The sequence below is a fragment of the Thalassophryne amazonica genome, chromosome 8, assembly GCF_902500255.1.
Source record: "Thalassophryne amazonica chromosome 8, fThaAma1.1, whole genome shotgun sequence".
Classification (NCBI taxonomy): Eukaryota; Metazoa; Chordata; class Actinopteri; order Batrachoidiformes; family Batrachoididae; genus Thalassophryne; species Thalassophryne amazonica.
The window spans coordinates 51,352,746-51,374,962 of NC_047110.1; the positions used below are offsets into that span (position 1 = coordinate 51,352,746).

Consider the following 22,217-nt stretch of genomic DNA (forward strand, 5'->3'; position numbering starts at 1 on the left):
CTTGCCCAAGGGCCCTTAGTGATTTTCCGGTCAGGCTGGGATTTGAACCGAGGATCCTCTAGTCTCAAGTCCAACGCTTCACCACTAGACCATCACCTCCCCAGATCTGATCAGCCACTTTAACACTGTGACACAGAGTAAATGTAATATAACATACAGTAACTTAATCTGGCCCTCGGAGAGCTGATCACACACTTTAACACTGTGAGAGTAAATGTAAACTAACATGCAGTAACTTTAATCTGACATGCAGTAACTTTAATATGAGCCTCAGAGATCTGATCAGACACTTTAACACTGTGAGAGAGAGTAAATGTAAACTAACATGCAGTAACTTTAATCTGACATGCAGTAACTTTAATCTGAGCCTCAGAGATCTGATCAGACACTTTAACACTGTGAGACAAAATTTTCTCTGCAGCACATTTATCTTTTTTCTTTTTTCTTTCCTTTTTTTTTTATTAATCCGCTGACGTGTAATGTAATTTAGTGCCGTTGTCTTCTTAAACGCGCTGTTATTAAACACAAACATTTTAGCTATTAGGTTCCTGGTTTGTAAGAAAAAGGGTTAGGGTTAAGGTTAGGTTAACTTTCTCAACACTGGTGTCCACTCTAGTGGCCTTTACAGATCTATGATCAAACTTCCCCCAGGACAGCATTGTGAGATTGGTTTGGAATGCAACACATTTTGGAAACATTTTCATAGCATAAGAGCTTGTTGACAAAAATTGAGAGAGATTTTGTTTCAGTTTTTATTTCATGCAAAACATTTTAGTCTGGTCTTTTTGCGTAGGTAATAATGCATATTAATTTCATTTTAGTCAGTGTCTTAGAACATCGACGTAGTATCGTCATCATCTCATTTTCAATATGAAAAAAATGGTCATTGACGAAGATATTTAGTTTTGTCTGGCAAAATTAACACTAGACCTTTGTCACCATTTTTGATGTTTTTACCCCCATAACTTTATAATATTCCAAACTATATCTTTTTGGATGATCAGACAAATAATGTGGTATTTTCCAATTTTGACCTCTGTGTAATTCTTCATTGACCCCTACCTGGCTATCGCTACCACCCTGGGATGTCAATCATGCATTTTTGTGAAGGCCATGGTACACTGAGGCTGGATAATAAGTGTCATATAGTCCCCTTAAGTGATATTGATCAAGGTCAAAATTGACTACTGGCTCATGGGCTAATAGAGCTGTAGCTTAAAGACGCTCTCAGTGATGCCATGGAAGAAGGTATTGAGGATGAGTGGTGGCATGTTCACCCGTATAAGGTGATGTGGGCAGTTTGGCTCCCTAGGCATTTTGTTATGTTGTTTGTTTTTCTATCACAGAGAGCTGCTGATCTGTGGTGTGGGTGAGTCAGACTTGTTCTTTCAGATGTCCACCACTATCTCTCTGGTTTTGGCAACATTGAGAATGAAGTTTTTGGGGCGGCACCAGTCCGCCAGCTCACCTCTCATCCTCCTGACTGATGAGACCCACTGCAGTTTGTCATCAGCAGACTTAAAATTTGTAGTCAAAGAATAGCTTGTACAGCAGTCTTTTGTCATAAGGACATAGTGCACACAACTTCAAGAAGATCTGGTGCAAAGCTTAATGTGTTGTTGACCGGCTTACAACCTGCAGTCTGACCACGGAAAAAGTTCACAATCCAGGTTGAAGCCCAGATAAGATATCTTCATAGTTGGTTTTTGTGGGATGACTGTGTTGAGTACCAAGCCAGGAAGAGCAGCAGGTGACCTAACGTAGGTGTTCTTCTAGTCCCAGTGGATGAGTGGGCAGCAGGCTCCCCAAACCACGCATAAAGAGAGTTCGGCTTCTTATGGGCCTTTCACACTACAACCGCTGACGGTGTTAGACGCGTTGCAGATCAGTCTAAAAAGCATTATTTTCAGTTCGATATTTTGCATTTTTAAAAGCCAAGCTAAAGCCACGCTTCTCCGGGAGCACTCGTTGCCACTTGTCATCAAGCTGCCACAGTCAAAGTTCTACCCAATCCAACTTTCGCCGCTGTGACCTGTGATATAGCTTCATGCTGTCCAATAGAAACGAGGCATCAGGCCAAAACACGGAAGACTACAGTTCAGAAACATGTTACAGAACTGCTCATTTATACACAGCAGTTTTCTGAAGAAAATCCTTGCAAATGTTTTACCTCAAAATTAATTTCTGATTATTGTAAAAAAAAAAAAAAAAAGTTTCTTACATTAGAACACTTGCAATTAAAATAGTAAAAGATTATTTAGAAACCTTTCTTCATCTGTAAATTAAAACCATACTTACCTGTTGTTTCAGATTTGATGATTTCTTGATTAAAATGGGGACCCTTGGACATTTATTTTTAGATGAATATAAAATAGAATGGAAATGAATGTGTACAATTTTAAGTCTGGGAGATTATCTGCATTTCAACCAGAAAGAGATACTGTAAATAAATACAAATGTTTATTACAAATGCAACAGGAGATGATTTAACAATGACTGCAGTGTGATTGTGAAGTTGGATTTCTTAATGTGACATAAACCTCATGATGAAATAATTTTTTAATTGAGTTGATTTCAACTTGTAATTACATCAGAATATGTGATTGCCTTTAATGTTGTGATGAGGATAAAGTAATTTCTAAAATATGAATTTGACTAGTGATTGTCAATGTTTTAAAATTGTGTACAACAGGGGCGAGGCTTCTGCCTGTGCAAATGTCTTTTGACTGAACTTTGACTTCATGGACATATTTCATGATCCATTCATTTAATGTTAAAATATAAATGAAACAGCTTTTTAAAAATAATAAAATAGTAATAATTGCTGTTTAAAGACCCTTTGGTTTATTTACAAGCGTAGAAGCAGATGTTGGTTTGCTGGACTCCCAGGACATTTAACCAGATGAAGGTTTCTTCTGCAGCTTTGACCTCTGGTGGAGTTTTTGAAGACACTTGTCTCCCATTTTGAAGAGCAGAGATGTTTTCTTCTGACTGGACTTCATGGTGTTCAGCTCATCACTGGAAGTTTTTGAAGTGCGTCTGTATTTAGGTTGCCTGTAGAGCAAATATTCCTGATTGTGGGACAAAAAAAAAAAATCTTAAAATATCAACAAACACTAAGCAGTAAAAAAAAAAGAAAATTAAAAATAATCTAAGTTATTTTTTAAAGTTGAGTTTTTTGTGGTCTCAGAAGCAACAAAAAATGCTGTAGCTTTATTTGGTAAAAATAAAAATAGACTGAACCATTTACAAATTAAAGCATTCACTCAGCTCAGCTGTGCTAAAAGGCTAAGCTAATATTAGCTGAGCATTAAACCTTCAGCAGTGCAGTAACGTCACATTTTATTTTTACATTATTCTCACCTCAGACTAAGATGCAGAATTAAGCTCCGTTGGTCAAAGTGAGTGTTTGTATATATCCAAAAGTGTGGAATTTCGGCTTGAGGGGTCTGCTCCATCACCACGGCTGTGTGTCTGGCTCTGCCATGGAATGAGGCCTGAATTCCGGCTCCTCCGCGCGGCTCTGCATGCTGTTGCGGCTCGATTGATACCCCACCAAGTCATCAGTCCTCCCTCGGCTCGGTGTCACTCCGAAAAGTAGCTGGAAAAAAAGCTTCTCCCGGCAGGATGATGGGAGACTCTTTCTACTGCTGTTTTAGCTTTTTTTTTTTGTGGTTCTACAGACGCAAATCCAAGATGGCGATTGCTCAGCTTTTTAGGGCTTTGGAAAAAGCCAGAGTATGACATAGAACCCCCCCCCCCCCCGCATTCAGCGCGACGCATTGGGAAGCGTTGTCTGCCACGTCTGATGCGTTCAGTGTGAAAGGCCCATTAGAAAGGATATGATCCTACACCTCAGATGATGGGTTGGGTTTGTTGTCTGTGATTGCATGAATGCACTGCCACGTGCATGTTCTGTGCCTGGGCATGTTCAATTTAGCGCAGCCCTGGCAGATCTTTATTGTCCTGATTAGTCATTGTAGATTATCTGATGAATTCTTGTTGTGTTGTTGCAGGAGAAACGCTGCTAAGCCCACTGGTGATGTGCGGCCCTCATGGACTCAAGTTCCTGAAGCCGGTGGAGCTGCGATTACCTCACTGTGCGTCTATGACCCCTGATGGTTGGTCTTTTGCTCTAAAATCCTCCGACTCCTCGTCGGGTATGCTGTCCTCTCTCTGTCCTTTTGGGTCTGTGGTTGGGTCATTAAGGAGTTTCTGCATGTCTTTCTCATTTAATTGTTCTCAGCTGCTTTCGTATTCCCTTTATTTCTGCATACATGTGTTGTTTCTTAAACACCAGAACAATCACAAATCACAACCACTATGGTAGTTTGTTTATTTGGATACTGTGATTGTTTATAACTGCAATGAAGAATCACTGCCTTTTTCACTTTCTAATCAAGTGCACATCTTGTTTAACACATTTTTTTTCTCAATTTTGCAGTTTATAGAGTTCATGTTTGAGAATAGTGATCTATTCTAAAACTTAAAAGATTTGTTTGTTTTTGTTTTAGTCTGTGTTTTGATTATTTTTACCTCTTTGTTGAATTATCAGGGTTGTGATAAAATTAATGAACTGATTTCTATGAAAGTTGTGACAGAGTTAGAGCTTGCCTGGAAATATATACCATTGCATTTAGTGGCACACTCCCTGAAAGGAATGGAAAAGAGGCATGAGAAAAATGTATTCAAGTCTTTTATTATTACAGTGACATAGTATGCAACATACAATAATAATGATGATGCATGTATTTTCATCCGTGCAATGGTAAGAATATTTCAACCTCATGAAATATTTTTAATATTGCACTAATGAAAATACATTCATTATTTGTAATATGTAACACCTAAAATAGATCCTTGTCATTTGATATTTTATTAGTTTATAAACAAGAGAAAAGGGCCTTACATATTAGTGTGCATCAGTGGTCCTTTGAGGTCAAGAGGTTCCAAACAGTACAACACAAACTTTAAATAGCAATCCAATCCAAAATTGTTCTCAGTCAACTCGCAAAAACAGTCAGATAGTTCAAAAACAATCCTGATGATGTAGTCCGTACCTGATGCCGTGCACTGACTTTTGTGTATAGACTGCCATCTGTTTTCCTCAGTCCATCAAAAATTGTGACATAAATTTGTAGAGCTTTTCATCCGACAGCGCTTCAACTTTCAACTAGAGACATCCAAGCAAATACTGCAAATGCCTCCAGATGGCTTACGTACTGTATTTGTTTTTTGTGTTAGAAGAATGAGCACCATACCTGCCATGTTTGTTTTGAAGCTAAGCACCATCACCGCTAGTGTGAGCGCGCGGTGGTCGCAGCGTGTAGTGGTACAAAACGTTATGGAACCAAATTTGCACGGTAATGGTACCAAAATTCCACGATAAATAGAACACTCTGGCAAATGGGACGAATGATCAACATCACGTGACATACAAATGACAAGGATGTATTTAGGCGTTGTATATTATAATTAATGGATAGCACTTGGTGCAAGCACTTATTGTGGACAGTAACTAGATAACATGATCAACACAGAAACACTAATAGAATTACCAGAATAATCAAAGACTAATAACATAATAAAACATAATAACAAAATAAAAGTTTAATTGTAAATAAACCTGAGTTGTAAAACAAAAAATAGATAACACAAAATAAAAAACTGTAGGTTGGTATGGTTAGATTTTGCTTGTGTGAAGTGCCTTGAGACAGCATTGTTGTGATTTGGTGCTGTATAAATAAAAATAAATTGAATTGAAGTTGATTGTAAAGTGGATTTAAAACTGATAATGTGTAGTGCCCTCCAAATGTATTGGGCCCCTTGGTATTTCACACATTTTAATTTGTTTATGCCATTTGAAATACAAAAAGTAAATCAGACTTCTCAATATAAAATTTTAGAAAATTGTCTTCCTTGAACTCAAAGCAAATCTCTGCAACTTGATATAAATTAATAAAAAATATAAAAGCAAAGATGATGGGTTGCATAAGTAATGGGCCCCTTTGGTACAATGCCTATAAATCAATTTTATTGCCAGTTTTCTTCAGACAAGTCAGAGGATGGATACATGAACATTTCCATGTCACTGAATAGTATGTATTGCATTTATAATTTTGTTCAGTGTAATTACATTAAGACTTAACGAATTTCTCCAAAAGAAACCAGAGATATTTTTAGTTGGCTGATGTCTCTTTTGGACCTTTGATCCGCAGTAGACCGCCACTGTGTATTAGAGGGATGTCCATGACCAGGACATGAGTAAACAGTACAGTTTGTGACCTTTACTCTAAATAATTACTATACAGGCTTGGATGTAGATTTGTGATTATTTTCTCACTAGAAGACACATTTGTGACCCTCCGTTGTCTGGATTTGAAACACAAGCTGGTTGTTGCAGAATTTCCTCTCTTGTTTTAAAGCAGTTCAAATTCCAACAAACCAGGTTAATAATATCACAACTGCACCTTAATATGTTGCAGCACATAATATCACCGTCAACAATCAATTTATTATCAACTATATTGTCGCTAGTGGAAAAGTATGCTGATAGCATGCAATAACTGCATATTGTGATCCATCATAACTCAGCCACATGGGGTGAGCAGCCAGTACATTCTGAGTGCCGATGTAGCCGATGTCGCCGATCAAACGGTCCCCCTTAAAAATCAGTCCCCCCTGCCTTCACTGCGCATGCGTCATTTCTAATTATATAACGGCTGAGTTATATAATTTGTATGTCACATGACGTGGATTAATTCATCCCATTTGTGTTGCATTGCATTTAGAGTGTGGCTTGTTTCCATTTAGAGTGCAAATTTGGTTCCATACGTTTGGTACCATTTCACTCTGCACGGGCACATGTCCTCGTGCACGCGCGCATACGTGATTGCGCGCACTCATGCTTGTGCACGCACAACGCACGCGCGCACGTACACAAAACAAATCCACTGTGCTGCCTGGAGGCTGTAAGCAGGAAGAGAGAAGGAAAGCTGGACTCATTTCTGACGTGATTTTTTTTTTCCCGCTGCACTGAGGACATACACAGTCTTTCTTTGGTAGCGCAGGCACAAGGTGGGTGGGTGGGTGGGTGTGTGTGTGTGCACTCCAGTCATCTATCTCAGCGACAGATATCTGAAGCTTTTGTGCAACAATCATTTGCATAAATTCTGTATCATTTAGTAATAAAAGACAGCAGACCAATCAGAGCGCAGCAGCAGCACGGCGGCCGTCTGACGTGCAGCTGCGCCTCGTTTCTGCTTAAAACTGACTTTAGAATGATTTAAGAGGTTTTCATTTTCTGCTGGTTAATAACATTATTCCCTTTGATTGCTTTGGGTGTAGAGAGTCAGACTCAGACGTGCTGCTGTGGTCCCAAATGATGTATGCGAAGCGAAGGCAGGGCGGACCAATTTGTAGGACCAACCTATATTCATTTGAATACACCACAAAGACGAGATATTTAATGTACAAACTGATAGACTTTGTTGTTTTCATGCAAATATTTGCTCATTTTGAAATGGATACCTGCAACACATTTTAAAAAAAAAGTTTGGACAGGGCAACAAAAGACTGGGAAAGTTGTTGAGTGCTCAAAGAACACCTAATTGGAAACAGGTGAGTGTCATGATTGGGTATAAAAGAGCATCCCCAAAAGGCTCAGCCATTCACAAGCAAAGATGGGGCAAGGATCACCACTTTGTGAAAAAATAGTTCAGCTGTTTAAGAACAACGTTTCTCAACGTCCATAATATAATCAGAAAATTCAGAGAATCTGGAGAACTTTCTACATGTAAGTGGCAAGGCTGAAAACCAACATTGGATGCCCATGACCTTCATTCCCTCAGGCGGCACTGCCTTAAAAACCGACATCATTGTGTAAAGGATCTTACTGCGTGCGCTCAGGAACCCTTCAGAAAACCATTGTCAGTTAAAACAGGTCATTGCTACATCTACAAGTGCAAGTTAAAACTCTACCATGCAAAGCAAAAGCCATACATCAACAACATTCAGAAACGCCGCCGCCTTCTCTGGGCCCGAGCTCATTTAAAATGGACAGACACAAAGTGGAAAAGTGTGCTGTGGTCTGATGAGTCCACATTTCAAATTGTTTTTTGACATCATGGATGTCATGTCCTCTGAACAAATGAGGAAAAAGACCATCCAGATTGTTACCAGTGCAAAGTTCCAAAGCCAGCATTTGTGATGGTATGGGGTGTGTAAGTTGCCCATGGCATGAGCAACTTACACATCTGTGATGGCACCATCAACGCTGAAAGGTACATCCAGGTTTTGGAGCAACACATGCTGCCATCCAAGCAATGTCTTTTTCAGGGACGTCCCTGGTTATTTCAGCAAGACAATGCCAAGCCACATTCTGCACGTTACAACATCGTGGCTTCATAGTAAAAGAGTGCAGGTACTAGACTGGCCTGCCTGCAGTCCAGAGATGTCGCCCATTAAAAATGTATGGCGCATTATGAAGCGCAAAATACGACAACGGAGACCCCGGACTGTTGAACAACTGAAGTCGTACATCAAGCAAGAATGGGAAATAATTCCACCTACAAAGCCTCAACAATTAGTGTCCTCAATTCCCAAATGCTTATTGAGTGTTGTTAGAAGGAAAGCTGATGTAACACAGTGGTAAACATACCACTGTCCCAGCTTTTTTGAAGAATGCTACAGGCATCCATTTCAAAATGAGCAAATATTTGCACAAAAACAATAAAGTTTATCAGTTTGAACATTAAATATCTTGTCTTTGTGGTGTATTCAATTGAATATAGGTTGAAGAGGATTTGTAAATCATTGTATTCTGTTTTATTTACATTTTACACAAAGTCCCATCTTCATTGGAATTGGGGTTGTAGAAATTACTATATTGAGAAGTCTGATATACTTTTTGTATTTGAAATGGCATAAATAAATTAAAATGTGTGAAATACCAAGGGGCTGAATACTTTTGGAGGGCACTGTATCAACAAAGATGGCTTTTGACTGCTATAGGAGTTAAGTAAAACTGTTAAACTGAAGTTTACGTATACTTGATTGACTGACTGTGACCAGGTATAATTTCAATTTTAAATCATTTATACAGTGCCAAATCACAACAAAGCTGCCTCAAGACGCTTCACACAAGTAAGGTCTAATGCCGGATTAAAGGTTCAAGGAGAGTGCTTGCACTATATCCTTGGCGTTGGTACCCCGTACTGTCAGGGCAGTATCATCTGTGTCCTGTGGAGTTTCCAAAAATTCCAGTGGCTCTTCAATTTGCCATGTGCACAAAACTCTGTCAAAAAAAAAAAAAATACTGGGATCTAAGCTTAACATAGTAATATTTCATCAAAGTTGATACAATCTAAAATCTCATTTAATAAACCACCAAAAATAAACTGCTCCATCCAGATTCCATTAAAAGCTAAATATTCTGCACTCCTCATGATAACTGGCAAGCCTGGAATGACTCCACTGAGACCAACACTTGTGTGACATAAAAAAAATCATCTGCAACTCTGTGACACAAACTGCAGCAGAGAGGATGGAATGACATATCATTGAGAAGGTAGCACAGAAAACAAAACACATTTACAGGATATGTGTATCACCAGTATTGGCTAACGTGGGTATTTAGAAAAGTGTGTGTATGTCCTGTGTTTTTATATTCATAATAATTACAATAAAATTTGAGTAAGTCTCAACGAATTTCTCCTACAGAAACCAGAGCTGTTTTTAATTGGCCAATGTCTCTCTTGGACCTTTGATCCACAGTAACCCACCAGTGTGTATTAGAGGGATATCCAGGACATGAGTAAACAGTGCAGTTTGTGACCTTTACTCTAAATAACTACTACACAGGCTTGGATGTAGGTTCGTGATTATTTTCTCACTGGAAGACACATTTGTGACCTTCAGTTGTCCGGATTTAAAATACAAACTTGATGTTGCAGAATTTCCTCTCTTGATTTAAAGCAGTTCAAATTCCAACAAACCAGGTTAATAATATCACAACTGCACCTTAATGTGTTGGTGCACATAATATCACCGTCAACAATCAATTTATCATCAACTGTATTGTGGCTAGTGGAAAAATATGCTGACAATAACTGCGCATATTGTGACCAGTCATAATTCAGCCACATGGGGTGTGCAGCCAGTATATTCTGAGTGCTGGTTCCAAGTCTCGATAAATGAAGAGGGTTGCGTCAGGAAGGGCATCCAGCAAAAAACAAGCTAAAATAAACATGCAGAGTACAAATCGACTTTCCGTACTCGATAGATTGAGGCCCGTGCTAACAGTGACCGTCACCGGTGCTGTTTCTCAATAGGGTGCCGGAGGAAATTGGGCTACCGCTCGGTAAAGAAGAGGAGAATAACGCGTCCACAGACAGAAAACTAGAATAGGTGGAAGTGAGAGTCAGAACTTTGACTGGTAAAAGGAGAGTGCTGGCTGATATGATGGAGGGAAGAAAGGTAGACATATTGGGCCTCATGTATCAATGTTGCGCACTTGTGGCGTAAATTTACGGCGTAAACTTGAAATACACCAAAGTCGCCGTGACATGTATCAAGCAGTGCGCACCTGCCCATTTCTGGCGTACGCCTGACGTGATCTTGATAAATGCGGCAGGTGGAAACGATCGTAATTATAATAAACACGCCCATAAATATTCAGACTCCGCTTCAGACACACCCTCATTTTACGACACTGAAGCCGGGAGACGGCAATGAAAAAGAACTCCACCAATCACAACGCGTGCCAATAGAGCGTCAAAAGCGGCCGTCGTATCAGTTGTTTTGTAGTATATAATCAATAAAGTGTTACAGTGGTCCCTCAATTGCTGGAGTTACGTCCTAAAAAATAGCCCGTAATACGCGAAACCGCGACGTAGTCAGCGTTATTTTTTACAATTATTATAGACGTTTCAAAGCTGTAAAACCCCTCACTACACAGTTTATACACTTTCTCAATCAGGCATGAACATTTTCTCACTTTTCTCTCGTGTGTAAACACTCTCAAAGTTCAAACCTTAGTAGGAAAATAATACCAAACTGTTTTCAGGCCCAAATATTTGTTTGAGAAATAAAAATAGAACGTTTTCCTATAAATAATTATGATGGCATTTAGAACTAACGAATTAATTTTAACGATCAACGCCTTTTCCCACTCACATCTCGCTGCAGCAGGTGTTTGTTTCCAAGTGACAAACACAGTTATGAGTAGTTGTTGGCGCTCTTTTCTCTTCTGGGCAACAAGATTCTTATAAACAGATATGCAGAACACAGAACACTGTAAAAAAAAAAAAAGGCATGCAAAATTGGACTAAATACTCCGCGAGACTCCGAGGCCACGACAGGTGAACGCCGTTATAGCGAGGGACCACTGTCTTCTCTTTTCACATGTCAGTAATTCTTGACATGTGGATATTTGCTCGCTCAATTAATAAGACACGCCTAATCTGTCAGATTTCTTTATTTTTTAAATGTATTTCTGTATTGATTTTATTGTGACAACCAAATGGAGATGACAAAACCTGATTGCAGCACGGGCGAATTAAGGGAATGACGAAACTACAGTTGTTATTATTAATTTCATTGTCTAAAACGATCACACCACATAAAGTTAAGCTCAGCGCTGCTCTGGCTCCAGGCTCGAAGTCTGGAGAAAAGGGTGAGCAGCGTTTTCTTTGCAGTCAGCGCTGTGACCACGGATTGTGCTCCATAACAATCCCGCAAAGGCGGGATTTGTATTGATTATTATGTAGTATAATCAGGAAAGTGTTATATATGTAACATATGCATTGATTTGTATAATGGCACTGTTTATCATGTTGATCATCTTCATTTTTATGTGGATTCCAGCACTGGTTCATTTTGGTGTATAATTTACACCACCTCTCGACCTGGTGTATATTTTCAGCGCAGCGTACGCCAACGACCACATTGACAAATGCCAAGTAGCGCAGCTGTTTTGGCGTACACCCCATATATGCTCAAATATCACCGTATGCAACGTTGATACATGAGGTCCATTGTGTGTGCAAGAGACCAAGTGGAAGGGAAGTAAGAGCAGGAGCATAGGCAGTGAGATCAGTTGTTGTATCATGGAAAGGATGGAAAGAGAAATGGTATTGGGGTCATTTTAATGGAAGAGTATGTTAAGAGTCTGGAGGTAAAGCGAGTGTCTCACAGGGTGATGAGTGTGAAGTTGGAAATTGAAGGGCTGATGATGAATATCATCGGTGCATATGCCTCACATAGGTTGTGATACGAAGAAGAATGAAGGTCTCTGAAGTGAGTCTCTAAAGTGAGTTGCTGGGAGTAGCTTTAAATCCGAGCTTTTGTTTATTGGAAGTCTGTGCTAGTCATGGACTGTCCATAATGAACACTATGTTCAAACATAAGGATGCTCATAAGCGTACATGGTACCAGAGCACCCTAGGCTGAAGGTCAATGAGCTATTTATATTGTGTGATCGTATCATCTGATCTGAGGCCACATGTTCTGGACACTCGGGTGAAGAGAGAGGCAGAGCTGTCAGCTGCTAACCATCTGGTGGTGAGTTGGATCAGAGGATGAGGAGGATTTTGGACAGAACTGGTAAGCCCAAACTGATAGTGTAGGTGAACAGGGGAGCGTCTGGAGAAGCCCACTGCCCAAGAGATGTTTAACTCAGTCCTCCAGCAGAGCTTGTCTAGCATCCTAGTGGAGGGGCTGAAGCTGCTGCAGGGAGCTGTGGACTGAAGGTCTTAGGTGCCTCAAGGGGGCGGTACCCCTTTAACACCATGATGAACAACGGTGGTCAGGGAAGACTGAAGGAGTTTTTCCAGGATATGTTGTCACAGAGTAATCCGCAGGCAGTTGCAAGGTACCGACAGGCCCAAAGGCGGGCAGCCTCTGTTGTGGGGGAGGTAAAGCAACAGGTGTGGGAGGGGTTTAGAGCCACCATGGAAAGGACTTTCAGTCAGCACCTTGGTACTTCTGGAGGACCATGCGGCACCTCAGGAGAGGGAAAGGGGGAACCATCCAAGCTACATACAGTAAGGATGTTGACCTCAATTAAGGAGGTAATCGGGCACTGGAAGGAACATTTTGAGGAACTCCTACATCAGACTGGAGTGCCCTCTGTAGTAGAGGCAGAGCTGGAAGCTGATAGGAGATCATCAGCAGTTTCCCTGGTGGAGGTCACCGAGGTAGTCAATCAATCAATTTTTTTATATAGCGCCAAATCACAACAAACAGTTGCCCCAAGGCGCTTTATATTGTAAGGCAAGGCCATACAATAATTATGTAAAACCCCAACGGTCAAAACGACCCCCTGTGAGCAAGCACTTGGCTACAGTGGGAAGGAAAAACTCCCTTTTAACAGGAAGAAACCTCCAGCAGAACCAGGCTCAGGGAGGGGCAGTCTTCTGCTGGGACTGGTTGGGGCTGAGGGAGAGAACCAGGAAAAAGACATGCTGTGGAGGGGAGCAGAGATCGATCACTAATGATTAAATGCAGAGTGGTGCATACAGAGCAAAAAGAGAAAGAAACAGTGCATCATGGGAACCCCCCAGCAGTCTACGTCTATAGCAGCATAACTAAGGGATGGTTCAGGGTCACCTGATCCAGCCCTAGCTATAAGCTTTAGCAAAAAGGAAAGTTTTAAGCCTAATCTTAAAAGTAGAGAGGGTGTCTGTCTCCCTGATCTGAATTGGGAGCTGGTTCCACAGGAGAGGAGCCTGAAAGCTGAAGGCTCTGCCTCCCATTCTACTCTTACAAACCCTAGGAACTACAAGTAAGCCTGCAGTCTGAGAGTGAAGCGCTCTATTGGGGTGATATGGTACTACGAGGTCCCTAAGATAAGATGGGACCTGATTATTCAAAACCTTATAAGTAAGAAGAAGAATTTTAAATTCTATTCTAGAATTAACAGAAAGCCAATGAAGAGAGGCCAATATGGGTGAGATATGCTCTCTCCTTCTAGTCCCCGTCAGTACTCTAGCTGCAGCATTTTGAATTAACTGAAGGCTTTTTAGGGAACTTTTAGGACAACCTGATAATAATGAATTACAATAGTCCAGCCTAGAGGAAATAAATGCATGAATTAGTTTTTCAGCATCACTCTGAGACAAGACCTTTCTGATTTTAGAGATATTGCGTAAATGCAAAAAAGCAGTCCTACATATTTGTTTAATATGCGCTTTGAATGACATATCCTGATCAAAAATGACTCCAAGATTTCTCACAGTATTACTAGAGGTCAGGGTAATGCCATCCAGAGTAAGGATCTGGTTAGACACCATGTTTCTAAGATTTGTGGGGCCAAGTACAATAACTTCAGTTTTATCTGAGTTTAAAAGCAGGAAATTAGAGGTCATCCATGTCTTTATGTCTGTAAGACAATCCTGCAGTTTAGCTAATTGGTGTGTGTCCTCTGGCTTCATGGATAGATAAAGCTGGGTATCATCTGCGTAACAATGAAAATTTAAGCAATACCGTCTAATAATACTGCCTAAGGGAAGCATGTATAAAGTGAATAAAATTGGTCCTAGCACAGAACCTTGTGGAACGCCATAATTAACTTTAGTCTGTGAAGAAGATTCCCCATTTACATGAACAAATTGTAATCTATAAGACAAATATGATTCAAACCACCGCAGCGCAGTGCCTTTAATACCTATGGCATGCTCTAATCTCTGTAATAAAATTTTATGGTCAACAGTATCAAAAGCAGCACTGAGGTCTAACAGAACAAGCACAGAGATGAGTCCACTGTCCGAGGCCGTAAGAAGATCATTTGTAACCTTCACTAATGCTGTTTCTGTACTATGATGAATTCTAAAACCTGACTGAAACTCTTCAAATAGACCATTCCTCTGCAGATGATCAGTTAGCTGTTTTACAACTACCCTTTCAAGAATTTTTGAGAGAAAAGGAAGGTTGGAGATTGGCCTATAATTAGCTAAGATAGCTGGGTCAAGTGATGGCTTTTTAAGTAATGGTTTAATTACTGCCACCTTAAAAGCCTGTGGTACATAGCCAACTAACAAAGATAGATTGATCATATTTAAGATCGAAGCATTAAATAATGGTAGGGCTTCCTTGAGCAGCCTGGTAGGAATGGGGTCTAATAAACACGTTGATGGTTTGGATGAAGTAACTAATGAAAATAACTCAGACAGAACAATCGGAGAGAAAGAGTCTAACCAAATACCGGCATCACTGAAAGCAGCCAAAGATAACGATACGTCTTTGGGATGGTTATGAGTAATTTTTTCTCTAATAGTTAAAATTTTGTTAGCAAAGAAAGTCATGAAGTCATTACTAGTTAAAGTTAATGGAATACTCAGCTCAATAGAGCTCTGACTCTTTGTCAGCCTGGCTACAGTGCTGAAAAGAAACCTGGGGTTGTTCTTATTTTCTTCAATTAGTGATGAGTAGAAAGATGTCGTAGCTTTACGGAGGGCTTTTTTATAGAGAAACAGACTTTTTCCAGGCTAAGTGAAGATCTTCTAAATTAGTGAGACGCCATTTCCTCTCCAACTTACGGGTTATCTGCTTTAAGCTACGAGTTTGTGAGTTATACCATGGAGTCAGACACTTCTGATTTAAAGCTCTCTTTTTCAGAGGAGCTACAGCATCCAAAGTTGTCTTCAATGAGGATGTAAAACTATTGACGAGATACTCTATCTCCCTTACAGAGTTTAGGTAGCTACTCTGCACTGTGTCCTTATCCTTAAACCTAGTTACAGCGCTTTCTGAAAGACTTCTAGTGTAATGAAACTTATTCCCCACTGCTGGGTAGTCCATCAGAGTAAATGTAAATGTTATTAAGAAATGATCAGACAGAAGGGAGTTTTCAGGGAATACTGTTAAGTCTTCTATTTCCATACCATAAGTCAGAACAAGATCTAAGATATGATTAAAGTGGTGGGTGGACTCATTTACTTTTTGAGCAAAGCCAATAGAGTCTAATAATAGATTAAATGCAGTGTTGAGGCTGTCATTCTCAGCATCTGTGTGGATGTTAAAATCACCCACTATAATTATCTTATCTGAGCTAAGCACTAAGTCAGACAAAAGGTCTGAAAATTCACAGAGAAACTCACAGTAACGACCAGGTGGACGATAGATAATAACAAATAAAACTGGTTTTTGGGACTTCCAATTTGGATGGACAAGACTAAGAGACAAGCTTTCAAATGAATTAAAGCTCTGTCTGGGTTTTTGATTAATTAATAAGCTGGAATGGAAGATTGCTGCTAATCCTCCGCCCCGGCCCGTGCTACGAGCATTCTGACAGTTAGTGTGACTCGGGGGTGTTGACTCATTTAAACTAACATATTCATCCTGCTGTAACCAGGTTTCTGTTAGGCAGAATAAATCAATATGTTGATCAATTATTATATCATTTACCAACAGGGACTTAGAAGAGAGAGACCTAATGTTTAATAGACCACATTTAACTGTTTTAGTCTGTGGTGCAGTTGAAGGTGCTATATTATTTTTTCTTTTTGAATTTTTATGCTTAAATAGATTTTTGCTGGTTATTGGTAGTCTGGGAGCAGGCACCGTCTCTACGGGGATGGGGTAATGAGGGGATGGCAGGGGGAGAGAAGCTGCAGAGAGGTGTGTAAGACTACAACTCTGCTTCCTGGTCCCAACCCTGGATAGTCACGGTTTGGAGGATTTAAGAAAATTGGCCAGATTTCTAGAAATGAGAGCTGCTCCATCCAAAGTGGGATGGATGCCGTCTCTCCTAACAAGACCAGGTTTTCCCCAGAAGCTTTGCCAATTATCTATGAAGCCCACCTCATTTTTTGGACACCACTCAGACAGCCAGCAATTCAAGGAGAACATGCGGCTAAACATGTCACTCCCGGTCCGATTGGGGAGGGGCCCAGAGAAAACTACAGAGTCCGACATTGTTTTTGCAAAGTTACACACCGATTTAATGTTAATTTTAGTGACCTCCGATTGGCGTAACCGGGTGTCATTACTGCCGACGTGAATTACAATCTTACCAAATTTACGCTTAGCCTTAGCCAGCAGTTTCAAATTTTCTTCAATGTCGCCTGCTCTGGCCCCCGGAAGACAATTGACTATGGTTGCTGGTGTCGCTAACTTCACATTTCTCAAAACAGAGTCGCCAATAACCAGAGTTTGATCCTCGGCGGGTGTGTCGTCGAGTGGGGAAAAACGGTTAGAGATGTGAACGGGTTGGCGGTGTACACGGGGCTTCTGTTTAGAACTATGCTTCCTCCTCACAGTCACCCAGTCAGCCTGCTTTCCCGGCTGCTCGGGATCTGCCAGGGGGGAACTAACGGCGGCTAAGCTACCTTGGTCCGCACCGACTACAGGGGCCTGGCTAGCTGTAGAATTTTCCACGGTGCGGAGCTGAGTCTCCAATTCGCCCAGCCTGGCCTCCAAAGCTACAAATAAGCTACACTTATTACAAGTACCGTTACTGCTAAAGGAGGCCGAGGAATAACTAAACATTTCACACCCAGAGCAGAAAAGTGCGGGAGAGACAGGAGAAGCCGCCATGCTAAATCGGCTAAGAGCTAGTAGCTACGCTAAGCTAGCGGATTCCTAAAAACACGCAAAGTGAATAATGTGTAAATAATTTAGAGGTGATTCAGCAGAAGGAGTGCTTTAGTTAAGGCACGTAAAGATTACACTGGGAAACAAATCGTAATCTAGATAACTAGATCAATCTAACTGCGCAGATTAAACAGCTAACAGATACAGAAAAACACCGCTGTGCTCCGGAACAGGAAGTGATACAATACCGCAGTGAGAGCCAGCCACCAGGTAGTCAAACAAATTCGCAGTGGCAAGGCCCGGGGGTTGAAGAGATCCGTCCAGATATGCTGAAGGCTCTGGGTGTGGAGGGACTGTCTTGATGAGACGTCTCTTCAACATTGTGTTGAGGTCTGGGACAGTGCCTAAGGAGTGGCAAACTGGGGTGGTGGTCCCCATATTTAAAAAAGGGGACCAGAGAGTGTGTGCCAATTTCAGGGGGATCACACTGTTCAGCCTCCCTGGAAAAGTCTACTCCAGGGTGCTGGAAAGGAGGGTTTGACCAGTAATCGAACGTCACATTGAAGAGGAACAATGTGAGTTCTGTCCTGCTGTGGCACAACTGACCAGCTCTTTATTCTCACAAGGATCCTGGAGGGTGCCTGGGAGTATGCCTACCCAGGCTACATGTGTTTTGTGGACAGGGAGTATGGAGTGAGGGGGTCCCTTCTCAGGGCTATCCGATCTCTGTACTCACAAAGCTCGAGCTTTGTTTGGGTGCTCAGCAGTAAGTTGGACTCATTTCCGGTGGGTGTTGACCTGCACCAGGGCTGCGCTTTGTCACCAGTCCTGTTTGTGATATTCATGGGCAGGATATCAAGGCGTAGTTGGGGGAAGAGGGTTTCCAGTTTGGTGGGCTCAGGGTCTCATCACTGCTTTTTGAAGATGATGTGGTCCTGTTGGCTTCATCGGCTTGTGACCTCCAACACTCACTGGATCGGTTTGTAGCCAAGTGTGAAGCAGCTGGGATGAGGATCAGCACCTCTAAATCTGAGGCTATGGTTCTCAGCAGGAAACCAATGGATTGCCTACTCCAGGTAGGGAATGGGGTCTTGCCCCAAGCGAAGGAGTTCAAGTACCTCAGGTTCTTGTTCATGAGTGAGGGGACAGTGGAGTGTGAGATTGGCCGGAGAATCGGTGCAGCAGGGGCGGTATTGCATTACATTTACCGTACTGTTGTGACGAAAAGGGGGTTGAGCCAAAAGGTGACGTTCTCGATCTACTGGTCAATCTTTGTTCCTACTCTCACCTCTGGTCATGAGGGTTGGGTCATGACAGAAAGAAATAGATTGCAGGTACAAGCGGCCAACATGAGCTTCTATGGAGATAGGGTGAGAAGCTCTGCCATTCGTGAGGAGCTCGGAGTAGAGCCGCCGCTCCTTCATGTTGCGAGGAGCCAGAAAAATTTCTGTTGAAATTTTCACAAGCAGCTCTTCTTACACTACTGTTGAAATGTGGCAGGAAGATAATGCGCACACCAGCAGACTGTACCGAGACAGATACTATGCTGCTGCTCAGCTCAGAGCAGCCCAGACCGTGTCAAACTCTGCGTCCAGTTTTGTTGGAGAATACAGAAAAAATTAATATAAGATTTCGCTTGCCTGGGGATGCATGGTCATGCGTTGAAGTCTCAGACTGAAAAAGAAGTTTTCCTGACTTTTGCAGAATGGCGAGGACAGTTCTGCTCTGAACGCAGCCAATCGTGAACAGTTTGGGAAATCGGCTGCTTTGCGCTGTGACGCGGCCCATTATTGTCAATTAGTAAAAGTAAGTTAAATAAATAAATGGCAGTTATTTCTAATATTTATAAGTAGATATTTAAAGCACGTAAAATAAGCCCCAATTTAATTTCATTGTCCATTACAGTGTTTTCTTGCAGACATTGTGAGTTTTCCAGTTAGGTGCACATTGTCTAGCCAAAACCCACCCTGGTTCAGGGTTGATGCTATCAGCTGTACAACCCCTGGCAATAATTATGGAATCACCGGCCTCGGAGGCTGTTCATTCAGTTGTTTAATTTTGTAGAAAAAAAGCAGATCACAGACATGACACAAAACTAAAGTCATTTCAAATGGCAACTTTCTGGCTTTAAGAAACACTATAAGAAATCAAGAAAAAAAAAATTGTGGCAGTCAGTAGCCGTTACTTTTTTAGACCAAGCAGAGGGAAAAAAATATGGACTCACTCAATTCTGAGGAATAAATTATGGAATCACCCTGTAAATTTTCATCCCCAAAACTAACACCTGCCTCAAATCAGATCTGCTCGTTAGTCTGCATCCAAAAAGGAGTGAACACACCTTGGAGAGCTGTTGCACCAAGTGGACTGACATGAATCATGGCTCCAACACGAGAGATGTCAGTTGAAACAAAGGAGAGGATTATCAAACTCTTAAAAGAGGGTAAATCATCATGCAATGTTGCAAAAGATGTTGGTTGTTTACAGTCAGCTGTGTCTAAACTCTGGACCAAATACAAACAACATGGGAAGGTTGTTAAAGGCAAACATACTGGTAGACCAAGGAAGACATCAAAGCGTCAAGACAGAAAACTTAAAGCAATATGTCTCAAAAATTGAAAATGCACAACAAAACAAATGAGGAATGAATGGGAGGAAACTGGAGTCAACGTCTGTGACCGAACTGTAAGAAACTGCCTAAAGGAAATGGGATTTACATACAGAAAAGCTAAACGAAAGCCATCATTAACACCTAAACAGAAAAAAACAAAGTTACAATGGGCTAAGGAAAAGCAATTGTGGACTGTGGATGACTGGATGAAAGTCATATTCAGTGAATGAGATTTCCAATGAGATTTATAAAGATGACTGCCTGAAGAGAACATGTAAATTTCCACAGTCATTGATGATATGGGGCTGCATGTCAGGTAAAGGCACTGGGGAGATGGCTGTCATTACATAATCAATAAATGCACAAGTTTACGTTGATATTTTGGACACTTTTCTTATCCCATCAATTGAAAGGATGTTTGGGGATGATGAAATCATTTTTCAAGATGATAATGCATCTTGCCATAGAGCAAAAACTGTGAAAACATTTCTTGCAAAAAGACACATAGGGTCAATGTCATGGCCTGCAAATAGTCCAGATCTTAATCCAATTGAAAATCATTGGTGGAAGTTGAAGAAAATGGTCCATGACAAGGCTCCAACCTGCAAAGCTGATCTGGCAACAGCAATCAGAGAAAGTTGGAGCCATATTGATGAAGAGTACTGTTTGTCACTCATTAAGGCCATGCCTCAGAGACTGCAAGCTGTTATAAAAGCCAGAGGTGGTGCAACAAAATACTAGTGATGTGTTGGAGCGTTCTTTTGTTTTTCATGATTCCATCATTTTTTGCCTCAGAATTGAGTGATTCCATATTTTTTTTTCCCTCTTCTTGGTCTAAAAAGTAACCGTTACTGATTGCCACAATTGTTTTTCCTGATTTCTTATAGTGTTTCTTAAAGCCAGAAAGTTGCCATTTGAAATGACTTTAGTTTTGTGTCATGTCTGTGATCTGCTTTTTTTCTACAAAATTAAACAACTGAATGAACATCCTCCGAGGCCAGTGATTCCATAATTTTTGCCAGGGGTTGTAGATGTCATACAGTCATATGACTTTTGTTGAAGGTGACAATTTGGAGAGTAAGAGAGATGCTGGATTTTGCTCACTTGGTGCACAGATAAGATGATCACAGTCTGAGTGTACAGACAGGAATCTGCCCTTTGAAACACTTCAACTGCACAACAGTCAAGTACAACTGGTTCAACTTGTCACTGTGCATCATAACTAACAAAGTATGAACTGAGCTACGCTAGGAAGTACATAAACTCTAAACCCCCCAAAAAACGGTGGGAAAAAAATAGACACCTGGTCCAAAAGTAAACTGAGATTATTGAAATGATCAAAAATATGGTCTGGTCCATAAGTGGACAGTGACAGTGACACCATTTTTGTAATTTTGCCTCTATACGCCTCCACAACAGAGTCGTGTTTAAAATGAAACAATCAGAATGTACTTGTAGTGTAGACATCAATTCAGGAGACTTGGCCATTAACATTAGCCACTTATGAATTAAGAACATTATAATATGTAGTGCCTCAATTTTCAGACACAGTAATTAATTAGACAAAATAAATATCAGGATTATTGCTAAAAACAAATCCTCAGAGGAAAAGTGGGTGTAAAAGTGATGTCAGGTGAAGGACACGTGAACATTTCCAAGACACTAAATATGTCTTGTACTTGATTTACATCAGTGATTAAGAAATACAGTTTGGTATTGTGCAGTAAATCTGTCTGGAATAGGCAGTTCTCAAAAAACGGAGTGACTGTGCAAGAGGCTGATAAATGAGGGAAGCCACCAAGACAACTCTGAATGAGTTAAAGATTTGTGTAACTGTGATTGGAGGAACTTCGTCCCGCCTGTTGAACTAGAAATACACCCTTCGCACTTTTATCTAAATTGTCTGATACTATTTAAGCAAATTAGAACTTTCCTTGTTAGTGGCTGCTCCTGCTACAGTGCTGCTAATCATTTAGCTTGTGTTTCTGCATCTGATAGAAATCTCCAGAATGAGCGATCCTCCTGTTGTCCATGTTGATTGATGCCACCATATGTGTTATGTGGCCTTTGAGTCAAA

General features: G+C 40.9%; 1 protein-coding gene across 10 annotated transcripts in view; it reads left to right on the plus strand.

The window, feature by feature from the left end:
• The window catches only part of tjp1b (tight junction protein 1b), a 249,644-nt gene that overhangs the window by 206,748 nt on the left and 20,679 nt on the right, over positions 1-22,217 (plus strand). For 6 of the 10 annotated variants that reach the window (XM_034176217.1, XM_034176221.1, XM_034176218.1 and 3 more), the window contains one exon: positions 4,017-4,160. In XM_034176217.1, the coding sequence (XP_034032108.1) occupies positions 4,017-4,160 (144 nt within the window). The remainder of the gene's footprint in view (positions 1-4,016; positions 4,161-22,217) is intronic. The other 4 variants (XM_034176219.1, XM_034176225.1, XM_034176220.1 and 1 more) reach the window with 2 other exon arrangements.